The sequence below is a fragment of the Malaclemys terrapin genome, chromosome 8, assembly GCF_027887155.1.
Source record: "Malaclemys terrapin pileata isolate rMalTer1 chromosome 8, rMalTer1.hap1, whole genome shotgun sequence".
NCBI lineage: Eukaryota > Metazoa > Chordata > Testudines > Emydidae > Malaclemys > Malaclemys terrapin.
The window spans coordinates 81,890,606-81,912,548 of NC_071512.1; the positions used below are offsets into that span (position 1 = coordinate 81,890,606).

At 42.3% G+C, this 21,943-nt stretch overlaps 1 protein-coding gene across 1 annotated transcript; it reads right to left on the reverse strand.

Moving 5' to 3' along the window:
* Positions 1 to 594: 594 nt before the first annotated feature.
* DNASE2B (deoxyribonuclease 2 beta) lies at positions 595 to 17,577 on the reverse strand. The gene is made up of 6 exons (XM_054037789.1): positions 17,328 to 17,577; positions 8,552 to 8,729; positions 5,821 to 5,902; positions 4,076 to 4,237; positions 1,937 to 2,134; positions 595 to 1,098 (listed from the first exon to the last, which is right to left on the reverse strand). Exons 1-6 carry the CDS (start codon positions 17,438 to 17,440, stop codon positions 743 to 745), a joined length of 1,089 nt encoding a protein of 362 aa, XP_053893764.1. The 5' UTR covers positions 17,441 to 17,577; the 3' UTR covers positions 595 to 742.
* Positions 17,578 to 21,943: the final 4,366 nt, after the last annotated feature.

Below are 21,943 nucleotides of genomic sequence, written 5' to 3' on the forward strand. Positions count from 1 at the left end.
AGCGCAGGGACACAGACACCCATAGGGGGACACATCTCAAAGAACCATCATTACTGCACAAAGTGAGTAACTTCTTCATGTACTAAAATCACCTCTGAAAAATTAAGAAATTATGGTTTAAAGTGTCTTTTTTCTCTAAAAAGTATGTGTAAAACTAGCACCTTCTTACTCCACAGGTCTGCTTGCCTCCCTGTCCATATTCAGTCATGTTTGTTAACTCTAGGATGTGATCCAGGTCCCACTGAAGTCAATGAAAAGACTCCCATTGACTTCAGTGACTTCTCATTAACTTCACCTGAGCATGCCACAGGTGACAAATGTATATAGTAGTGTTAATTACACCCATTAATCCTGCACAACCAAAATAGCTTACGGAGAGTGAACTGGATTCTGTTCCTTCTGATGCCTCATCAACAACATTGCTTACTAAGCACCAATCAGTTACATCTATGCACACACCAAAGGCAATGGGGTTGTGTATGTGTGACAGGCAGAACCTACTGTTGAAAAGGTCAGAGAAGGAAAGACCAGAGCTTGACTCTCAGAGTCCTGATTGAGTTTACTGGGCTGGAAGCTAGAAAGAAAATTTTTACTTGTAAAAAGTTGAGCACTTTTATTGTAGAAATGATTCAAGAGACAAAAAATACAGAACCTTACAGTGCCATTTTTCAGAGCAGAATTGGAGGGGAATCGCTATACTCTATGTAATAGGTGTGTACAGTGTTTGAGAACTGTGGTTCATTCATATCCATCTTCGGGAATTATTACAGCTATGGTAATGGAAGATCATGTGTCTGAAAGCTTTGTAAATGTACGGATTCTGGGTACAAATGAACCCACCGCTTCTCCAAGCCTGTTGAGGAGCACGGTTTAAGTCTCCAATACACATCCATTGATCTTCATATCTCCAGGAAACACACCATTTAGAGTGATCATAATAGGAACTGAAAGTGGAATTCCACGGTGTCTTAATGAGGTTTATGTTGTAGACATGGTGTTGGAGAGAGCAGTTTGAGGGAAGCTCCTGTCCATCATGCTGCCAGGATTCTGCTAACAAATCTGTCTGCAACTGTTGAGCCATCCAGGCTACGTAGATATCTGTGTAATTTCAGAAGATGTGGGAAAATAATCTTTAACAAAGACCTTCTTTCTCCAAGGCATTAAATTAGTTATAAGAGCTAAATAGGCATTAAGAAAACTGAACAAAAAGTACAGTTTGAAACAGTCTGACTAATATTTCCTTCCTTCTCATTTGCTCAGCTCTCAATCGCTTAGTTTTTGTGATGTCATTAGTCCTCCAGCCACCTTAGAGTCTTCCAGAGAAGACACAACCAGAATCTCTAATGCAAGGAATAAGCAAGAAAAAGCAAGCAACCAACCAAACACTGAAAAAGAAATCTTTCATACCTTCTTCGTACATGCTGAAGCAGCAAAAAAGAAATACACAAGCCCATTTTTTCCTTTGAGTAGAATCATAAAATATCAGGATTAGAAGGGACCTCAGGAGGTCATCTAGTCCAACCCTCTGCTCAAAGCAGGACCAATCCCCAGACAGATTTTTACCCTGGTTCCCTAAATGGCCCCCTCAAGGATTGAACTCACAACCCTGGGTTTAACAGGCCAATGCTCAAACCACTGAGCTATCCCTCCCCCTCAGTAGTAAAAGTAGAGTTGTTTTTAGAAGATCCCTATACTGAACACCTTAAAATACAAAGTACCATGCAGCTTTTCTCTTTGCTCTGACTATCTTGCTACTAGCATATCTCCTATTTTGTGTCTTTGTTGGTGGTTTCCAAAAGTGTCAAAATTATGATGCAACAATGTTCCCTACCGTCTGTTATGTTCCTGTCTGTGGTTGAACTTCTCTGTTTCCCTTCAAGAAAATGCTCTGTTTATTTTCCAAGAGCGTGTATTGGATAAAGACAGTTTTTCTTACCATCAACAAAAAAGCGTGATTTAGCAAAGTGGAGGAAGTTTTCTCCCTGGGCTGACTGGAGTTTGGAGAGGTGGCGCCAAGGGACTAGAGGCAGCGCAGAACCTACACAAAGTTTTTGCAGATTTGGGAGGTCAGGGTGAAAGATATCAGGGATGGAGCAGCTGTAGATGTTTGGATTGTAGCATAACAACTGTTTGTCTGAACAAAACCAAAGACATTAACAAGTACAAGATTAGGATGTATTAAAGATAAGCATTTAAGTTCCTAAAATATGGTTCTAATCTGACAAGTAACTATATAAATTTGGTGCCCTTTCACGCCTCACATCCGGTCTCTTTAATATGTTCAAGGTCAGATTTATTGACTTTAGTGACAAAAAATATTTCTACTGCTTTTTATTCCTATAAGCCTGCCAATTCAACACAGCTGATAGCGTAAGCTGGGTTCTATTTCCTCTTGTGCATCACTGACAGAATGGTAAGTGAAGGCCTCAGTCCTGCAGAGACTACACACACACACACACACACACACACACAGTCCCATTGAAAGCAAGTCACACGTGTAAGCACAGGCATGTCTGCAGGATCAGGATCTAAGTTCCAGTCAGTTACACCTGTGAAACCCCTTTCCCAGCAATAGGGCTGCAGAAGGGTCCACAAAAAGATGTAGGTGTCTAACTAAGATATAGATGTCTAACATGCTGGCCACTGCTTCCAGCTGCTCCCATTGGCCAGGAATGGCGAACTGTGGCCACTAGGAGCTGCAGGCGACCATGCCTGTGGATGGTCAATGTATACAACTGTCTTGCGGCCTGCCAGTGGATTACCCTGACAGGCCGCGTGCGGCCTCCAGGCTGAGGTTGCTCACCATTGCTATGGGGTATCTGGGCTAGATGTTTCTTAGACCCTCCTGTTGAAGTTTGTACAAAATACTTACATATACATTGGGCCAGAGAAAAAGTGAGAATGACTCTATAGCCCAGTGGTTAGGGCACTCACTTGGGAGACTGAGGTTCCAGTCCCTGCTTCAGTGACACTGGGCTTAAGGGCACCACCAGTGTTTTTTGCAAGAAAGGACTAACCTGGTTTAGGCACCAAACTCTAGGAGAGTGAATCCCATGTAGCAAGATGCGCCTCCTGTTAGCTGCCTAGCTCTCTTTGAGGAGCAGGGCATAAGCCCCGCTCATCTCCTCAACATTTCCTATTTGCTAATTTAGATAGTTCCCCACTCCAGCATGTTGGCTTTTTTGAATCCCATTCTTAGGTGCCTATCTCTCCCATGCATTGTACAGGGGCACCTAACTCAGGGCTGTGGATTCCAATAACTGGCAGGGCACCTAAAATTCAGGGCATTGGGACACTGAGTTTACGTCCACCTTTGTGGTCCCATCTGCAGCCCTATTGCTGGGAAAAGGGTTTCATAGGTGTAACTGATTGGAATTTAGACTGTGATCCAGGGATGTAAAGTGGCATGCAGGATCTCTATCACTGAAGATGTGTGAGCAGGAAAGAACAGAACTTGACTTTCAGAATCCAGGTTGAGTTTGCAGGGCTGGTAATTCAGTGAGACATCCCTTGACTTATAAACTAAGCACACATGATATGAAAAGCATTGAGGGACAATGAACATTGCATCCCACAATGCTTTTTACAGTCACTTTTCAGAGCAGAATTATATTCTGAGGTACATGCCAGTATTTCTGAATCAGGTGTTCAAAAGATTTATTTCCATTTGTTTTTAGTATTGATATTTTATGTGACTAAAGATACTCATATAAATTCCTATCTTCCCACCCCTGCTATTACTACATGCCATATTTTACCTGAAGAAGAGCTCAATGTAAGTTGAAAGCTTGTCTCTTTCACCAACAGAAGTTGGTCCAATAAAAGAAATTACCTCACCCACCTTGTCTCTCTAATACCTTGCGACCAACACGACTACAACAACATTGCAAACATACTTCTGATGTGTCAGTGCTGTTATTCCAACTCCAGCAATGCCTATGTGATGTTATCAGAGCATTTTAAATCATGAAGAAAGTTTAAATTATTATTAATAATGACAATTATGCACTTTTACAAAGCTTTACATTTTCAAAGTCCTTTACACACAAACTGATTAAGGAAGAGCTTGCCATACCTATTTCTGCAAACTGGTTATATCTGAATGTTATACAGATGGCCATCTGTGCATTTTGCTTTCCAGTCGGTGGATATCCATAACCCTCCTCAGGAAATGGAGGGAACAGAGGGATGCTGTGAATCCCCCAGAAACCTTGTGATTTGTCCAAGAGCAGAAATCCTGTCAAAGTACAATTATTGCAGATAAATTAAGAAACCCATCTAGGAAATACATAAGAACATTGTACTATTCTAATACCAGCGGGCAATACAATTCAAACTGGATGGTAATGTCCTATTTTAACTTTCTTTATGCTAATATTATATATTACCTTAATAGATAATAAATCAACAATAACACTTTTCACACCTACAGTGCCTCCCATCAAAGATCTGTAAATTTTTCACAAATATTAATGCATTAATCCTCATACCTCTTTTTGATGTATTAGACTCATTTTATAAATGTGGACTCTGAGGCATAGAGAGGGTAAGTGACTTGCCCATGGTGTCCCAGAAAGTTTATGGCAGAGCTAGAAATACAATCTTAGTTTCCTTTGTATTGCCTTTCTATAGCATATTTTTTTCAAAGAATCACAAAGCACTTAACTAACTATAAATACAGGAATCAGTTTACCTACCACCAAAGTGCAGCCATCTCTATGGAACAGAATCACTGATTCATGACAATGCTACATGACATACTAGGAAAGAAAGTGATTAATAAACTCTCCAGTGGAACCTGACTGGAGCTGACTCCCTACTTCGGAAAAGTACCATGGGATCTTTAATGAGCACAAAGGCCAACACCTCCTTTTTACTTCCCATCTAAATTATATTTAGAAATGTAACAGCATAAGAATAATGGCTTTGACTCTGTCTCCACACCACAGCACCTGATCCTCAGCCAGCCTAATAGGGATTCATCATGTAAGAGAAAACTCACCCTGTCGACATGGTTGTCCACCACCACTGAGCAAATCCCTCCCCAAGCATGGCTTAGAGGAGGCAGCAGGTGGTGGGGAAATGTCTCTCCTAGCAGGCATACTGCCATGGAGGCAGAGAAGGGACAAGGTTTCCAGGGACCTCATCACATCTGCAATCCGAAGATTTAGGGGGTCAAAGACTCTGCTCATTCTACAGGGAGTCTGGCCAAATCTGGCCCCCTTCCCCCTTGGAACAATTAGAAATTCACTGAGTCCCCAATTCAGAAACCACATAAGCATTTGTTTAACTTTAAGCATGTGCTTAAGTCCCAGTGACTTCAGTGGGACTTAACCACATACTTAAGTCATTTCCTGAATTGTAGGCTCAGTTCCTTACCCACTATGTAATTTTCTATTGGTAGAGCAGAATTTGGGGGTTTGTATTTCTCATTCTGTCACGTAGGATAGTTGAAAAGCTGTCGCTGTCCCAGCCAGTGTTGCTGGCAATACTGGCTGCAACTGGGCACAGGGCAGAGTGTGGCTTTCTACTTGCAAAAAGTGAGGAATATTAATTTCAGCACCAGTGAGAAGGGTGTAAGGGCACTATAGATGTGGAGCTGCTCTATAGCACAGATGCCATGAAGGGAAATCCAAAAAATGTAGATACAGCATTGGCATGTGTTAATATTACGTACACAACAAACCCTACCACACAAACTGCTCTTTTGCTTTGGCTCAAACAGGGGTTTCATTTTCAATATATAGAGATAGATAAAGACAGAAATTCTCACCCATAAAGAAAAAAGCAAAGAACAGTACTACCGGACTATCCCTGTACCTTTAGTGTGTCCTTGTTTCCAGCTGTAATGCTTTGAGTGAGGGACATCATCATTGTATATCACATAGGCAGTGCTGTCGTTCTGCAGAGAAATATCCAATTAGTGAAACATTAAATTCAAAGAAAGGAAAGAGTACTTCTATTTGTAACAGAACAAAGAACTTCAGAGATGGAAGACTTTGGGACAAATTCTCCTCTCACAGGGCTGCAACCTCATTGATTTGAATGGGGTTAGCATTGGAGTAAATTAGAACAGAATACAGCTTTGAGATTTTGATTCTTTCATGTAATATGAAGTGCAACCAAAAATGCATGCTCTCCTGAACAGTAGAAGAGGCCTTCCCAGAGAGATGGTTAGATCAAATATGTGCAATAACATGATTTGTAAGGGCTTTATTGGGCAACAACCTGCAGTGCAGCTTTTTCTTTTGCATTCTGCTGTTGATTTACAACTACATGTTGAGAAAGTGTTTGTCAAATGCTTGTTTAGAAAATGCAGATGTGCCAATTGTTCTTCTTTAGGAGGACCAGTTCCTAATATTATATTATATTAGTCGCACGCTTATTCCATCCTGTCCTTCCTAAAAGCTCTCTTTGCCTAATCCAGTGGTTCTCAAATGATGGCCCACAGTCTGCTTGCGGCACAATCAGCACATAGCTGCGGCCCAAGTGACATCCTCAGGGCCATACAGGTAGTATATACTATGTGGATGTGGCCCACATAACCCATAGAGCGTTCCATATGCAGACCACAATGGTAAATAGATTGAGAGCCACTGGCCTAATCATTTTCAGTAGAGTTCTCCCCAAGTCTTGGCAGAACTGAAAGATTAGCTACTATTGGCTCCAGTGTTGGATTGTAAACAGCATCTTCCACTTACTGAGCACAAGGATAAGGCAAATATTTGATTGGCTTCTTGAAATCTCTCCCATACACAAATTCAAATAAACTAAATATGTTAAAATAATGTTACAGTTCTAACCTGAACCCATGAGAAAAATGAAAAGACATAGCCAAGATTAACACTCAATGTCTAATTCACTTCTGTGTGACCAGAGATGGGGGAAAGTAATGGTACATTCTCTAGATTATGGACAGTTGTGGAGTTACTCAGAACTGTAGAGCTAAGAACCACTGTGCTCAGAACAGTAAGGAGGAAAATTTACATACTAGATTATATGGACAGCAAAGAATAGTTACACACATAAAGCTCAATTCTGCCACCTGTATTCAGGTTGAGCTTGATTCTCCACTTCCTTGTATAGTCATTTATATCTGTGTATAGTGGGTGTAAAATGTTTGGCTTTAATACCATTTTCAACCACTTTGCACAAGTCTAAATGACTATGCAAGGTGCGGAGCAGTGGAATACCAGGCCCATCAAACAGTATGTTACATTGTGAGTAGTCATCTTGATTTCAGTGGGAGTACATGAAGATTCAAATACTGCTCAGCATGAGTAAGGATGAAAAGACAGAGCCCATAGGGACAGCGTAAAAATCAGAATTTTGAATATCTTTTCTATTGGCAATATATTATTTATCATAGTACTTTATTATTTGTATTGCGGTAGCACCTAGAAGCCCATCACGGACAAGGAACCCATTGCATTAGGTGCTGTACAAATACATGTCCAAAAGACTTTTCTTGCCTGGGACTGGGGTCCCAGGGGAGCTAACTGAGGTCACTCAATTAGGGTGAACTGCAAAGACTGGGGCAGACAATCCTCAAAGCTGGTGAATATTCCAATACTTAGATCATAGAATATCAGGGTTGGAAGAGACCTCAGGAGGTCATCTTGTCCAACCCCCTGCTCAAAGAAGGACCAATTCCCAACTAAATCATCCCAGCCAGGGCTTTGGCAAGCCTGACCTTAAAAACCTCTATGGAAGGAGATTCCATCACTTCCCTAGGTAACCCATTCCAGTGTTTCACCACCCTCCTAGTGAAAAAGTTTTTCCTAATATCCAACCTAAACCTCCCCCACAGCACCTTGAGACCGTTACTCCTTGTTCTGTCATCTGCTACCACTGAGAACAGTCTAGATCCATCCTCTTTGGAACCCCCTTTCAGGTAGTTGAAAGCAGCTATCAAATCCCGCCTCATTCTTCTCTTCTGCAGACTGAACAATCCCAGTTCCCTCAGCCTCTCCTCATAAGTCATGTGCTCCAGCCCCCTAATCATTTTTGTTGCCCTCCGCTGGACTCTTTCCAATTTTTCCACATCCTTCTTGTAGAGTGGGACCCAAAACTGGACACAGTACTCCAGATGAGGCCTCACCAATGTCGAATAGAGGGGAATGATCACGTCCCTCGATCTGCTGGCAATGCCCCTACTTATACAGCCTAAAATGCTGTTAGCCTTCTTGGCAACAAGGGCACACTGTTGACTGATATCCAGCATCTCGTCCACTGTAGCCCCTAGGTTCTTTTCTGCAGAACTGCTGCCTAGCCATTCGGTCCCTAGCCTGTAGCAGTGCACGGGATTCTTCCGTCCTAAGTGCAGGACTCTGCACTTGTCCTTGTTGAACCTCATCAGGTTTCTTTTGGCCCAATCCTCTAATTTGTCTAGATTTACCAAACCAGCCCAAATTAGCTTCTGCTATAAACAATGCTTATAAACACGTATTTTGGCTCAGTCATTGGTTTCCTTTCATTTACATTTTAGAAGTATTTTTTAAACTATAATATAAAGAAAATGTGTTAAAAATGATAATGAAATATGCCTTGCCTTGGATTTATAAGCTTCATAAAGTTGGTTTAATGTTTGCCCCAGGGCACTTTGTGTCATATTGATCAGGAATTTACTCAATTGCCAAGTTTGCGTCAAAGAATCCATGTACATGTACTCCAGCCCAGTCCCGGGACTCGCTTTTCTTATATAATTTGGTAACTTGTAAAGAAGAAACCTGAAACAATGAAGGATTATTAGTAATTATAAATCATTCTATTGGGATGGATAAGCCATAGCCCCTTCTGCCTTATGCCACAGGAGAGCTTTGAGTCAACAGGGCCTCCCGCAGAGAGAACTGTATCCATGAAAATAAACTTCAACTGAAAACATTTTAAAAGTATGTTCCAAAAATATAAAAATATATAAGATAGAAACATATCCACAGCGTGAGTCAGTGTTCTGGGATTGCCATTGTGGATGTCAGCCCTACGCAAATTTGTTCCAGAGGAAACAAAAGTCTTAGGCCTGGTCTACACTATGAGTTTAGGTCGAATTTAGCAGCATTAAATTGAATTAAGCCTGGACACGTCCACACGACAAAGCCTTTTTCGACTTAAAGGGCCCTTTAAACCGATTTCTTTACTCCACCTCCGACGAGGGGATTAGCGCTGAAGTCGGCCTTTCCGGGTCAGATTTGGGGTAGTGTGGACGGAATTCGATGGTATTGGCCTCCGGGAGCTATCCCACAGTGCTTCATTGTGACCACTCTGGACAGCACTCTCAACTCAGATGCACTGACCAGGTAAACAGGAAAAGCCTCGCGAACATTTGAATTTAATTTACTGTTTGCCCAGCGTGGAGAGCACAGGTGACTTCGCAGAGCTCATCAGCACAGGTAACCATGATGGAGTCCCAGGATCGCAAAAGAGCTCCAGCATGGACCGAACGGGAGGTACGGGATCTGCTCGCCATATGGGGAGACGAATCAGTGCTAGCTGAACTCCGTAGCAGTAAACGAAATGCTAGAACATTAGAAAAAGTCTCAAAGGACATGAAGGACAGAGGCCATAACAGGGACACACAGCAGTACCACATGAAAATTAAGGAGCTAAGGCAAGCCTACCACAAAGCCAGAGAGGCAAACGGAAGGTCCGGGGCAGAGCTGCAGACATGCCGCTTCTACGCGGAGCGGCATGCCATGCTAGGGAGTGCAGCCACCACTACCCCAACCCTGTGCTTTGACTCCATCAATGGAGAATCACGCAACACGGAAGCGGGTTTGGGGGACGAGGAAGATGACGATGACGATGATGAAGACAATGAAGATAGATCACAGCAAGGAAGCGGAGAAACCGGTTTCCCCAACAGCCAGGGTATGTTTATCACCCTGGACCTGGAACCAGTAACCCCCAAACTCATCCAAGGCATGCTCCCAGACCCTCAGGGCACACAAGGGACTTCTGGTGAGTGTACCTTTGTAAATATTACACATGGTTTAAAAGCAAGCGTGTTTAATGATTAATGATTAATTTGCCCTGGCAATCGCGGCCAGTACAGCTACTGGAAAAGTCTATTAATGTGTATGGGGATGGAGCGGAAATCCTCCAGGAACATCTCCAGAAAGCTCTCCTTCATGTACTCCCAAAGCCTTTGCAAAAGGTTTCTGGGGAGGGCTGCCTTATCCCGTCCACCATGGTAGGACACTTTACCACGCCAGGCAAGTAGCACGTAGTCTGGAATCATTGCATAACAAAGCATGGCAGCGTATGGTCCCAGTGTTTGCTGACATGCAGACAACATCCATTCCTTATCTTTCTTTGTTATCCTCAGGAGAGTGATATCATTCACGGTCACCTGGTTGAAATGGGCTGATTTTATTAAGGGGACATTCAGAGGTGCCCGTTCCTGCTCGGCTGAACAGAAATATTCCCCGCTGTTAGCCATGTGGTGGGGTGAGGGGTGAAGTGATCATCCCAGAGAAATGGGTGTCGGGGGGGAGGAGGGATAGTTGGGTTTGTGCAGCCACTCCTTTTACATTGCAAACCCATTTTAAATGGCCAACCCAATGGGTGCTTGGTATGGGAAATGAGAGCGCTGCTGTTTGAAACCATTCCCAAATGTTATGAAGGTTAAAAAAGCCAAAAGACTGTGGCTTACCATGGCTGCCTGCAAGCCGAATTCTGTTGCCTGGCACTGTGTGAGTGATCTCTCACACCAAACCGGCAGGCCCTCAATATAAGAGGAAAAATAAGACCTTGTAACGAAAGCACATGTGCTGTGTAATGTGAACAGCAAAATTTAACGTGAAAGAGTGTACCCATTGTTGTCTAAAATGTGTCTTTTTAACCACCTCTCCCTTTTCCTCCACCAGCTGCAAATGTTTCTCCTTCGCAGAGGCTAGTGAAGATTAGAAGGAGAAAACGGCGGACTCGGGATGATATGTTTTCGGAGCTCCAGATGTCCTTCCACGCTGACGGAGCACAGCAGAATGTGTGGAGGCAGACAATGTCAGAAAGCAGAAAAGCACAATATGAACGAGAGGAGAGGTGGCGGGCTGAATCGCGGGCTGAAGAGAGCAAGTGGCGGGCTGAAGAGGATAGGTGGCGTCAGATTGCTGACAGAAGACAAGAGTCGATGCTCCAGCTGCTGGAGTATCAAACTGATATGCTCCAACGTATGGTTGAGCTGCAGGAAAGGCAGCAGGAGCAGAGACCGCCGCTACAGCCCCTGTGTAACCAACAGCCCTCCTCCCCAAGTTCCGCAGCCTCCTCACCCAGACGCCCAAGAATGTGGGGGGGGGACCCTCCGGCCACCCAGCCACTCCACCCCAGAGGATTGCCCAAGCATCAGAAGGCTGGCCTTCAATAAGTGTTAAAGTTTTAAAGTTTTAAAGTGCAGTGTGTCCTTGTCTTTCCCTCCTCCCCCATACCACCCGGCGCTTCCCTCCTCCCCCACCCCTCCCGGGCTACCTGGGCAGTTATCCTATTTGTGTGATGAATTAATAAAGAATCCATGACTGTGAAGTAACAATGACTTTATTGCCTCTGCAAGCGGTGCTCGAAGGGGGAAGGGGAGGGTGGTTAGCTTACAGGGAAGTAGAGTGAACCGGGGGTGGGGTTCATCAAGGAGAAACAAACAGAAGTTTCACACCGTAGCCTGGCCAGTCACAAAACTGGTTTTCAAAGCTTCTCTGATGCGCACCGCGCCCTGCTGTACTCTTCTAACCGCCCTGGTGTCTGGCTGTGTGTAATCAGCGGCCAGGCGATTTGCCTCAATCTCCCACCCCGCCATAAATGTCTCCCCCTTACTCTCACAGAGATTGTGGAGTGCACAGCAAGCAGCAATAACAATGGGGATATTGGTTTCTCTGAGATCTATCCGAGTCAGTAAACTGCGCCAGCTTGCTTTTAAACATCCAAATGCACATTCTACCACCATTCTGCACTTGCTCAGCCTATAGTTGAACAGGTCCTGACTACTGTCCAGGCTGCCTGTGTACGGCTTCATGAGCCATGGCATTAAGGGGTAGGTTGGGTTCCCAAGGATAACTATAGGCATTTCAACATCCCCAATGGTTATTTTTTGGTCCGGGAAGAAAGTCCCTTCCTCCAGCTTTCGAAACAGACCAGAGTTCCTGAAGAGGCGAGCTTCATGTACCTTTCCCGGCCATCCCAAGTTGATGTTAGTGAAACGTCCCTTGTGATCCACCAGCGCTTGCAGCAGCATTGAAAAGTACCCTTTTCAGTTTATGTACTCGCTGGCTTGGTGCTCCGGTGACAAGATAGCGATATGGGTTCCGTCTATCGCCCCACCACAGTTAGGGAATCCCATTGCAGCAAAGCCATCCATTATGACCTGCACATTTCCCAGAGTCACTACCCTTGACACCAGCAGGTTCTGATTGCGTTGGCTACTTGGATCACAGCAGCCCCCACAGTAGATTTGCCCACTCCAAATTGATTCCCGACTGACCGGTAGCTGTCTGGCGTTGCAAGCTTCCACAGGGCTATCGCCACTCGCTTCTCAACTGTGAGGGCTGCTCTCATCCTGGTATTCTGGCGCTTCAGGGCAGGGGAAAGCAAGTCACAAAGTTCCATGAAAGTGCCCTTACGCATGTGAAAGTTTCGCAGCCACTGGGAATCGTCCCCCACCTGCAACACAATGCGGTCCCACCAATCTGTGCTTGTTTCCCGGGCCCAGAATCGGCATTCCACGCCATGAACCCTGCCCCATTAACACCATGATTTGCACATTGCTGGGGCCCGTACTTTGTGAGAGGTCTATGTCCATGTCAATTTCTTCATCAATCTCGTTGCCGCGCTGCAATCGCCTCCTCACCTGGTTTTGCTTTGGCATGTTCTGGCTCTGCATATACTCCAGGACAATGCGCATGGTGTTCATAGTGCTCATAATTGCTGCGGTGATCTGAGCAGGCTCCATGATCCCAGTGCTATGGCGTCTGAGCTGAAAAAAGGTGCTAAACTATTTTCTCATGTAGGGAGGGAGGGACGAGTGATGACATGGCTTACAGGGAATTAAAATCAACAAAGGTGGCTGTGCATCAGGGAGAAACACAAACAACTGTTACACAGAATGGCCCCCCCCAAAGATTGAACTGAAAACCCTGGGTTTAGCAGGCCGTTGATTTCACGGAGGGATGGGGGAAGCAAATGAATACAGAACAAATCTGGTCCATCTATCTTTTACATCTTAGGCTGGCAGCAGACGGTGCAGCATGACTGATAGCTATCGGCATCTTCTGGGTGCTTGGCAGAAGATGCTGCATTACGATTGCTAGCCCTCATCGTCAAGATGGTGCAATAGGACTGTCGGCAGGACTGAGTCTCCAGGAGACAAAACATGTCTGCCTAGGCACCTCTGACTGAACTCACTGAGGAGTACGACGATGATGGATACCAATCGTAATACACCATCTACTGACAAAAGGCAAGGAGCTGCTGCTGTATAGCAATGCAGTCCCACGTCTGCTGGCACCCAGATGACATATGGTGACGGTGAGCTGAGCTGAGCGGGCTCCATGCTTGCCATGGTATGTTGTCTGCACAGGTAACCCAGGAAAAAAGGCGCAAAACAATTGTCTGCCGTTGCTCTCACGGGGGGGGGGGGGGAGGAGGAGCTGACGACATGTACCCAGAATCCCCCCGCGACACTGTTTTTGCCTCATCAGGCATTGGGATCTCAACCCAGAATTCCAATGGGCAGCGGAGACTGCGGGAACTATGGGATAACTACCCACAGTGCAACGCTCTGGAAGTCAACACTAGCCTCGGTACTGTGGACGCAGTCCGCCGACTTAATGCACTTAGAGCATTTTATGTGGGGACACACACAATCGACTGTATAAAAATGATTTCTATAAAACCAGCTTCTATAAATTCGGCCTAATTTCGTAGTGTAGACATACCCTTAGGCAACACTCAGCCCTAATGTACATGGGTGTAATTCCATTGAATTTAAGGGAGTTGAATCCACTTACAATGGGCCTGACTTTGGCCCTTAGTATTCTAGACACCCTGAAGCATGTCCATTGCTATTTAGAATACTTTGCAGGGCAATTCTACACGGAAAAATGACACTGTCTTCTTCAACAATTCTGCTCTCTGTTTGTGTTACATCTGGTGACAGAAAATCTTTTTTATTGCATTTTACAGAGCTCTTCAGAGCCCTAACACAGCTAAAACAGAATGAGCTAGATTCTATTCCTCCTTGTGGTTCATCAGCAGAATTGTTCAGTAAGTTTCAATCAGTTACACCTGTGAAAATGTGCAGAAGGCAATAGGGGTTTCACAGATGTTGCTAGGAGTCTAGGGCTATGTCTACACTTGCAGAGTTTTTGCGCTGTAAATTTCACCAGTGACAGGGAACCAGTGAAAGTAAAGCACTGGTTTGTGTACTCACTTAATTCCTCAGATGTCAGAGAGTGTTTACATTAGAAGCACTTCCATTGCTGTTGAGAGCAGTGCTCTAGGGCAGCTATCCCACAGTCAAGGCTGGCACCAGAATAGCAAGCAGGTGCCTGGGGCGGCCAATGAAGAGGGGGGCGGCAGTTCGGCGGCAATTCGGCGCCGGGGCCGTCACTCCCTCTGGGAGCAAAGGACCTCCCGCCGAATTGCTGCCATAGAATGAAGTGGCGCTAGAGCTGCCGCCGAATTGCCACCGATCGCGATCGCGGCTTTTTTTATTTCTCCCTGCTTGGGGCTGCAAAAACTCTAGAGCTGGCCCTGCCCACAGTGCAGCTCTCTCCAGTTTTGTGGGAAGGGGATGCGTGTGTGATCGCAGGACATCCTGGGTCCCTGCACAGCCTCCTCTCCCCAAACACTGATAAGCTCCAGCAGCTCAGCATTGCTTCGAACAGGGGATCCTCACCTGGCCAGATAAGTGAGCACTTGCCAAGAAAACAAGAAGGGAAGTTTCAAAGTTCCAGGGGCTTTACAGGGGGAGGAGTGGATATCGGTTTACCTGGCATCAGAGCTGCTGGCCAGAGTGGTCACCTAGGCACTGTGGGATATCCTCCGGAGGCTAAAAGCTGTGTAAACAGGAAGAACGTGTCTTCACTTGCACATTACCACAAAAGCATCACTAGTAAGAGCTGTATGCCTCTCGGGAAGGTGCTTTTCTTTTTTGTGGTGAAACTTCTGAGTTCATTCAAATGAATGAAAAAGAGGCACATTCTGCCCTCATAACAGATTACTGATTCTACAATCCTTTGCGCAGATTAAACTCTTATTGAGTACAGGCCAAGTTTTACATGAGTAAAGATTACAAGATGAGCTCCTAAATGTAATGTAAATACCTGGAGACATTTGACAACTTATTCCCCTGATATAGAGTTTATTCCAGATGAGACTTGGGAACATAATTGTTGCCATAGTAAATCAGACAAGTAATCCATCTAGTTTAGTATGAAATGCTACAGAGGAAGGTACAAGAATGCCAGTAATAAGCAACTATGGAATATTGTAGAATGAAACCAAAGAATATTAAATAGTCAATTCAGCCTGCTGCTAACTGAATACTGTCAATAGAATTCAGTGCAATCTGTTTTATAGCATGCAATTGTCTTTTGTGCAATAGGAAGTTTTATGCAACAGTTTCACTTCTGCTCCTTATTGCTACTTCATACCACAGAAAATCGGAATCAAGTAATCCTTGAATATTTTTTTAGCAACAGGCCTGAATTACCAAAAAAGTGAAACGTGGCCTTCTTGGTCAAGTAGCCATACTTTGAAAGAAATTTCCCACTCCCCCCCCCCTTAAAAACTTGATTCTATGTATCTTGTGAACCAAGTTTGTAAACTGATCTACACGGTTCACATTGATGCAGGAGTCGACCTGCACAGGTCATTTTGCAGGGTTGGGGCCTTAGCTACCTGTCTGTGAACATTTAAAATGTCTTAAATAGTCATAGACTCATTGCACTGCTAACACCAATGATTGTGTAATATAAACAATATAATTGAATAGCAAAATGTACAGGCCTAAGGGATATGATGTCTCATAAATCTTTCATAACAAGCACAGGAGAGGAATTTCCCTGCGCATTTGTGATCTGTAAGTTCATGTGTTTTGTCATTATATTATGATGAAATATGTTCTTCTTTTAGCCCTAAGACACGTACAAATTCTATACTGAAGGAAATGAAAAGTGATGCTGTCTTTAACCCATTGACAGGCTGTGCTAAGGATCTGACCCTGCAAACATTCATTATTATTTTTATTATTGTAGCACCTAGGACAAGATCCTATTGTGCTAAGCAGTGTGCAGACACAGAACAAAGACAGTCTTATGAACTATGAAGTATTGACTTCAATGGCACTAGTCATGTGACTAAAGTAAAGCATACACTCAACAAGTGTTAGCAGGATCAGGGCCCAATTTTCCAAGTATGTAACTTGTAGCCAGATTGATAATTGGGATAATCTGCAAGAAATGACTGTTTTCTTTTGTAAATTGGTTGATGTTTATCTTTGGTGATCAGTGTTTCTAACAGTACCTGTTCCATTGCTAAAACCTGTGATTAGATTTATGAATAATAATAATAGTTAACACTTTTCATGGTCAAGGTGCATTATCTAATCAATCAGTTTAGTGATGTAATACTGTAAGCACGTTGCTGCCAGTTACTACTGCCAGTTCTAGTGCTGGCATTTCTGGAGACTGACAGCCCCACGTGACCTAGAGTCCCAGAAGATGACATCCTCTCTTTAATCACAGAACAGCACTTTCCCCACACTCTGCTTGCCAATATGCTCAGTCTGGATCCATCTTGAGGGGGTTCAGTTTTATTTTTCAAACATTTCTTGGCCACTGAGCTGATATGGCCAAGGAAGGGGGTCAATTCACACCAGTGTTTTGTTATGATACAGACACCTTATGAGGACTGGCCTAAGACTGAGATAATAACAAAGACTTCCAACTTTCCAACTTTCCAACCATGTTTCCTAGCAGTGAAAAGCCACTTTCACAACTCCTCACTGTAACCTGGATGCTACCAATGCTGCTTTAAATGCACCTAACTCCTGGAGGTTTGCCATAAGAACACAGCTTGCATGCTCACTTTGATCATAGGAAATTAGGTTTTTGTTGTCAACCAATGATCATTTTGCAGCTAGTCATAATGCAATGATGGGTTAGTTACAATGAAATTCAATCAAATTTCAGTAATCTACATTTCACTCACCAGAGATGGTGCAAAGACTACCTCCAAAGTAGAAGAGACTAAGATACAAATTCATATGCATTACAGTTCTCTGATCCATCTACTTAATGATTTTACATTCCAAAACTTCTCCATACATGTTCTTTACTTACCAATCAACCGGGTTACCATCTTCACTTTTGCAGGAAATTTCAGCTGCCCAAAGGGACCTGATGGAACTAAATAACAGCAAAAAAACGCAACTCGATAAAGATCCTGCAGTCATTTCTGGTTTCAGCTCTACAGAATGAGCAAACAACAACTTAAAAGGAGAAGTTGTTTTGTGAAGTGCATTTCTCTTGTCTGATTTAGTTTCCACCTTGTCAGCTCTCAACACAATATTTCACAGCCATAAAAACACATTTCCCGACCAGCTGCAGTGCTGCAAAGCACGGAGTGTTCTTGTGAGATGCTAAGCTACTGGGTTGTTCCCTTTTCAAGTACTGTTTCTTCCTACAGAGCATTGGCTCTCTCATCTGGTATTTGATGCACAAATGTGGATAATCTATATTTTATATTTTGAAGAAATTGTTAGGTTTGGCTGACCTCTCCTATTGTGAATCTTTTTTGCATTTGATTGGACTGGACCCCTTGGATTTTGTAGCCCTGAACTTTGGAACTTGGGCCCTTCTTAAATTTTCTGGTGGAGTCTGATAAAGCCAACACTGTTCTCACACCTGTCTGAAAGTACTTTGTGGTAGGACAGCTGTGCACTCTTTCAGAATATAATAAATAATACTTAGTTCTTATATAGTTCTTCTAATCAGTAGATCTCAAAGAGCTTTGTAAAGAAATATTGTTACAGCCATTTTACTTTCATCAGCTATTCTTTTACTCTATCAATTTCATGTATCCTAATTATGCCACAGTGTGGACCAAATTCTCAGTCTCATTAATGAAACCTCATCTTTAGCCTTCTTCAGATCTTATTGTTCAATCAGACCAGCCACCAGGAGTGTTTTGACATTATGTCGTCTAACGGTCAAGTTCTAGTAGTGGCTTTTCTCAATCCAGTGATTCTTGGCTGCCCTGTCCTTTTCTTGGTTTGAGTGCTACTATACCTAAGGCTGTGTCTACGACACAGGAACTACACCACCATTGCTATGCTGGCATAAACCCATAGTGTAGATGCAGCCTAGACCAATGGAAGGGGTTTTTCCATCCCTGTAGGAACACTACTCTCAGAACAAAGTCTAAATCAATAGAAGCACTTTTCTTTACACAAAGCTGCTAATTAGGGGTTAGTTGTGCCTACAGTGGTCAAGGGTGTGGTATTGTCAACCTAACTTTTAAGTATAGATCAAGCCTCAAGGATAAGAGCCCCTGATAAATGTGACTTTAGTTATTGTCATTTACTGTGCATGCTGATTAGGAGTTTAGAATGACATAGCCAGAATTCAGTGACATCTGCATCATCCACAAAATCCATTTTCATCCAAAACATTTATGGTAATCAGAACAAACTCTGCATGTTGTATTCTGTATGCTAGTGTACATTATCATGTTATTTGTCTTCTTAGATCAAAACTAGAGAACAATGTATCCTGGGTATCTGCAAACACTTTATTTCATCATTTTGTCATGTAGTAAATGTCAAGAAGTATCATGGTAGCGGTCTAGAAAAGGTATATAAAAAGACTAGTATAATGCAGCATATTTATTCTGGATAAATTTGTTTCTTTCTCAGTTCATTTTTTAAAAGTCACACTACAATGCACTGCAGTTTCATTTACAAATGTGCTTTTAATTTATAGAATGCAGTTCCCCATCTCCATTAATTTATCTTTGTTCCTGAAGGAATTCGCTTTTGTGAAGTCAAACAGAGTCAGTATGGTGAGCAAATTATAAATCATTTTCCAGCAGCATCATTACTATTTCCTTAATGTCTCTATTGATTAAAGACAAAGACAGGTTTAGAATGGTTACAGGAGTTAAAGCATTTAGAACACAATCTTAGGTTCACCATAGCTCTAAAACAAAGAAGGGGAGGGCACTCAACATTTTTCATACAAGTCTGATTCTGAATCCTTGTCCACTAAATCATGAGTGAATAAGTAATGCAGGATCCAGCTTTTATATTTGTATAGTTTTCCAAAACAAAAAACAATTACAATTGTACACAAAGCACTTCTACTATAGAAACACAAAATTTAACTGTCTTCTGAAAATAACCTGCTGAGATTAATACATTGTAGTATAGCCTATGACTATTAGTATTACTGTAACAGTAATTACATTTCCAAAGACATTTAAGTCCAACTGCCTAGTTTACACTAATACTGCAAAACCCATGGATATGCCTGGGCTTTATTTCTAACAAGATGCAATTTCAATATTACAAATCAGGCCAGAAGGACCTCATCCTAACCCTTAAACTTTCACCCATATCTTCATGCAAGCAAATTTTTATATGTAAACACTCAAATGTGTGTGTGCAAATTCTGCATTCCTCGCATAACCAAAACTCAAATTGAATTCAGTGAGAGTTTTGGGGTGCTCAAGAAATGCAGAATTTCAGGCTACATTTACGTATGTAAATTAGGGTGTTAATTACCTAGATACCAATTTAAAAATACATATTCCAATTAGGGCTGTCAAGCGATTAAAAAAAATAATTGTGATTAATCGTCCGACTAAAAAAAATTAATCACGATTAATTGTGCTGTTAAATAATAATAGAATACCATTTATTTAAATATTTTTGGATGTTTTCTACACTTTCAAATATATTGATTTCAATTACAACACAAAATACAAAGTGCACAGTGCTCACTTTATATTATTTTATTTCAAATATTTGCACTGTAAAAAACAAAAGAAATAGTATTTTTCAATTCACCTAATACAAGTACTGTAGTGCAATCTCTTTATCATGAAAGTTGAACTTACAAATGTAGATTTATGTACAAAAAAATAACTGCATTCAAAAATAAAAAATTGTAAAACTTTAGAGCCTACAAGTCCACTCAGTCCTACTTCAGCCAGTCGCTCAGACAAAACAAACATGGTTACAATTTGCAGGAGTTAATGCTGCCTGCTTCTTGTTTACAATGTCACCTGAAAGTGAGAACAGGCATGTGCATGGCACTGTTGTAGGTGGCGTCGCAAACTATTTACGTGCCAGATGTGCTAAAGATTCATATGTCCCATCATGCTTCAATCATCATTCCAGAGGATATGCGTCCATGCTGATGATGGGTTCTGCTCGATAATGATCCAAAGCAGAGCAGACAGATGCATGTTCATTTTCATCATCTGAGTCAGATGCCAACAGCAGAAGGTTGATTTTCTTTTTTTGGTGGTTTAGGTTCTGTAGTTTCCGCATTGGAGTGTTGCTCTTTTAAGATTTCTGAAAGCATGTTCCACACCTCGTCCCTCTCAGATTTTGGATGGCACAGATTCTTAAACATTGGGTCGAGTGCTGTAGCTATTTTTAGAAATCTCACATTGGTACCTTTTTTGCATTTTGTCAAATCTGCTGTGAAAGAGTTCTTAAAATGAACATGTGCTGGATTATCATCCGAGCCTGCTAACACATGAAATATATGGCAGAATGCAGGCAAAACAGAGCAGGGATATACAATTCCCCCCCAAGGAGTTCAGTCACAAATTTAATTAATTCATTTTTTTTTTTTTAACAGGCATCATCTTCATGGAAGAATGTCCTCTGGAATGGTGGCTGAAGCATGAAGGGGCATACGAATGTTCAGCATATCTGGCACGTAAATACCTTGCAACGCCGGCACCAAAAGTGCCATGTGAATGCCTGTTCTCACTTTCTCACATTATAAATAAGAAGCAGGCAGCAGTATCTCCTGTAAATGTAAACAGACTTATTTGTCTTAGCAACTGGCTGAACAAGAAGTAGGACCAAGTGGGCTTGCAGTCTCTACAGTTTTACATTGTTTTGTTTTTGAATGTAGCTATGTAACAAAAAATATCTACATTTGTAAGTTACACTTTCACAATAATGAGATTGTACTACAATACTTGTATGAGGTGAATTGAAAAATACTATTTCTTTTATCATTTTTTACAGTGCAAATATTTGTAATAAAAATAATAATATAAAGTGAGCACTGTACACTTTGTATTCTGTGTTGTAATAGAAATCAATGTATTTAAAAATGTAGAAAAACATCCAAAATATTTAATACATTTCAATTAGTATTCTATTTTTTAACAGTGCGATTAATCGCAATTAATTTTTTTAATCACGATTAATTTTTTGAGTTAATCACGTGAGTTAACGGTGATTAATCGACAGCCCTAATTCCAATTCATTGCTATGACTGCCAACAAGAGTGCCCGTTAGATCCAAATGTGTTGGTGATTTATGTGACGGGGTATGTAACTATTGGGAATTGGACTGAGATCACTATAGTGTTGAGCACAATGGGACTAGAGGTTCTAGGCAATTCTGCAATGCAAACAACAACAAAAAACTTATTAGCTACTCTACACTAGCTCATTAGAACAGCCAACAGATAGTAACAACTTTTAATTGCTACTGATTGAGTCTGGGTTCAAACTCAGAACCTAAAGATTAAAGACTTTGTAGTGCAGTACTAATCCTATGACCCATCCAGGCTATTGTCTAGTTTGCAGTCTTGTTAAAACTGGAAGGGACCTCTATGGGTTATCTAGCATGTCCCCTTGTATCTTGACAGGATCAGATTAATTTGTGGACAGCTCTAAAAGGCTCATTCGGATTGCGTTTCTCATATTT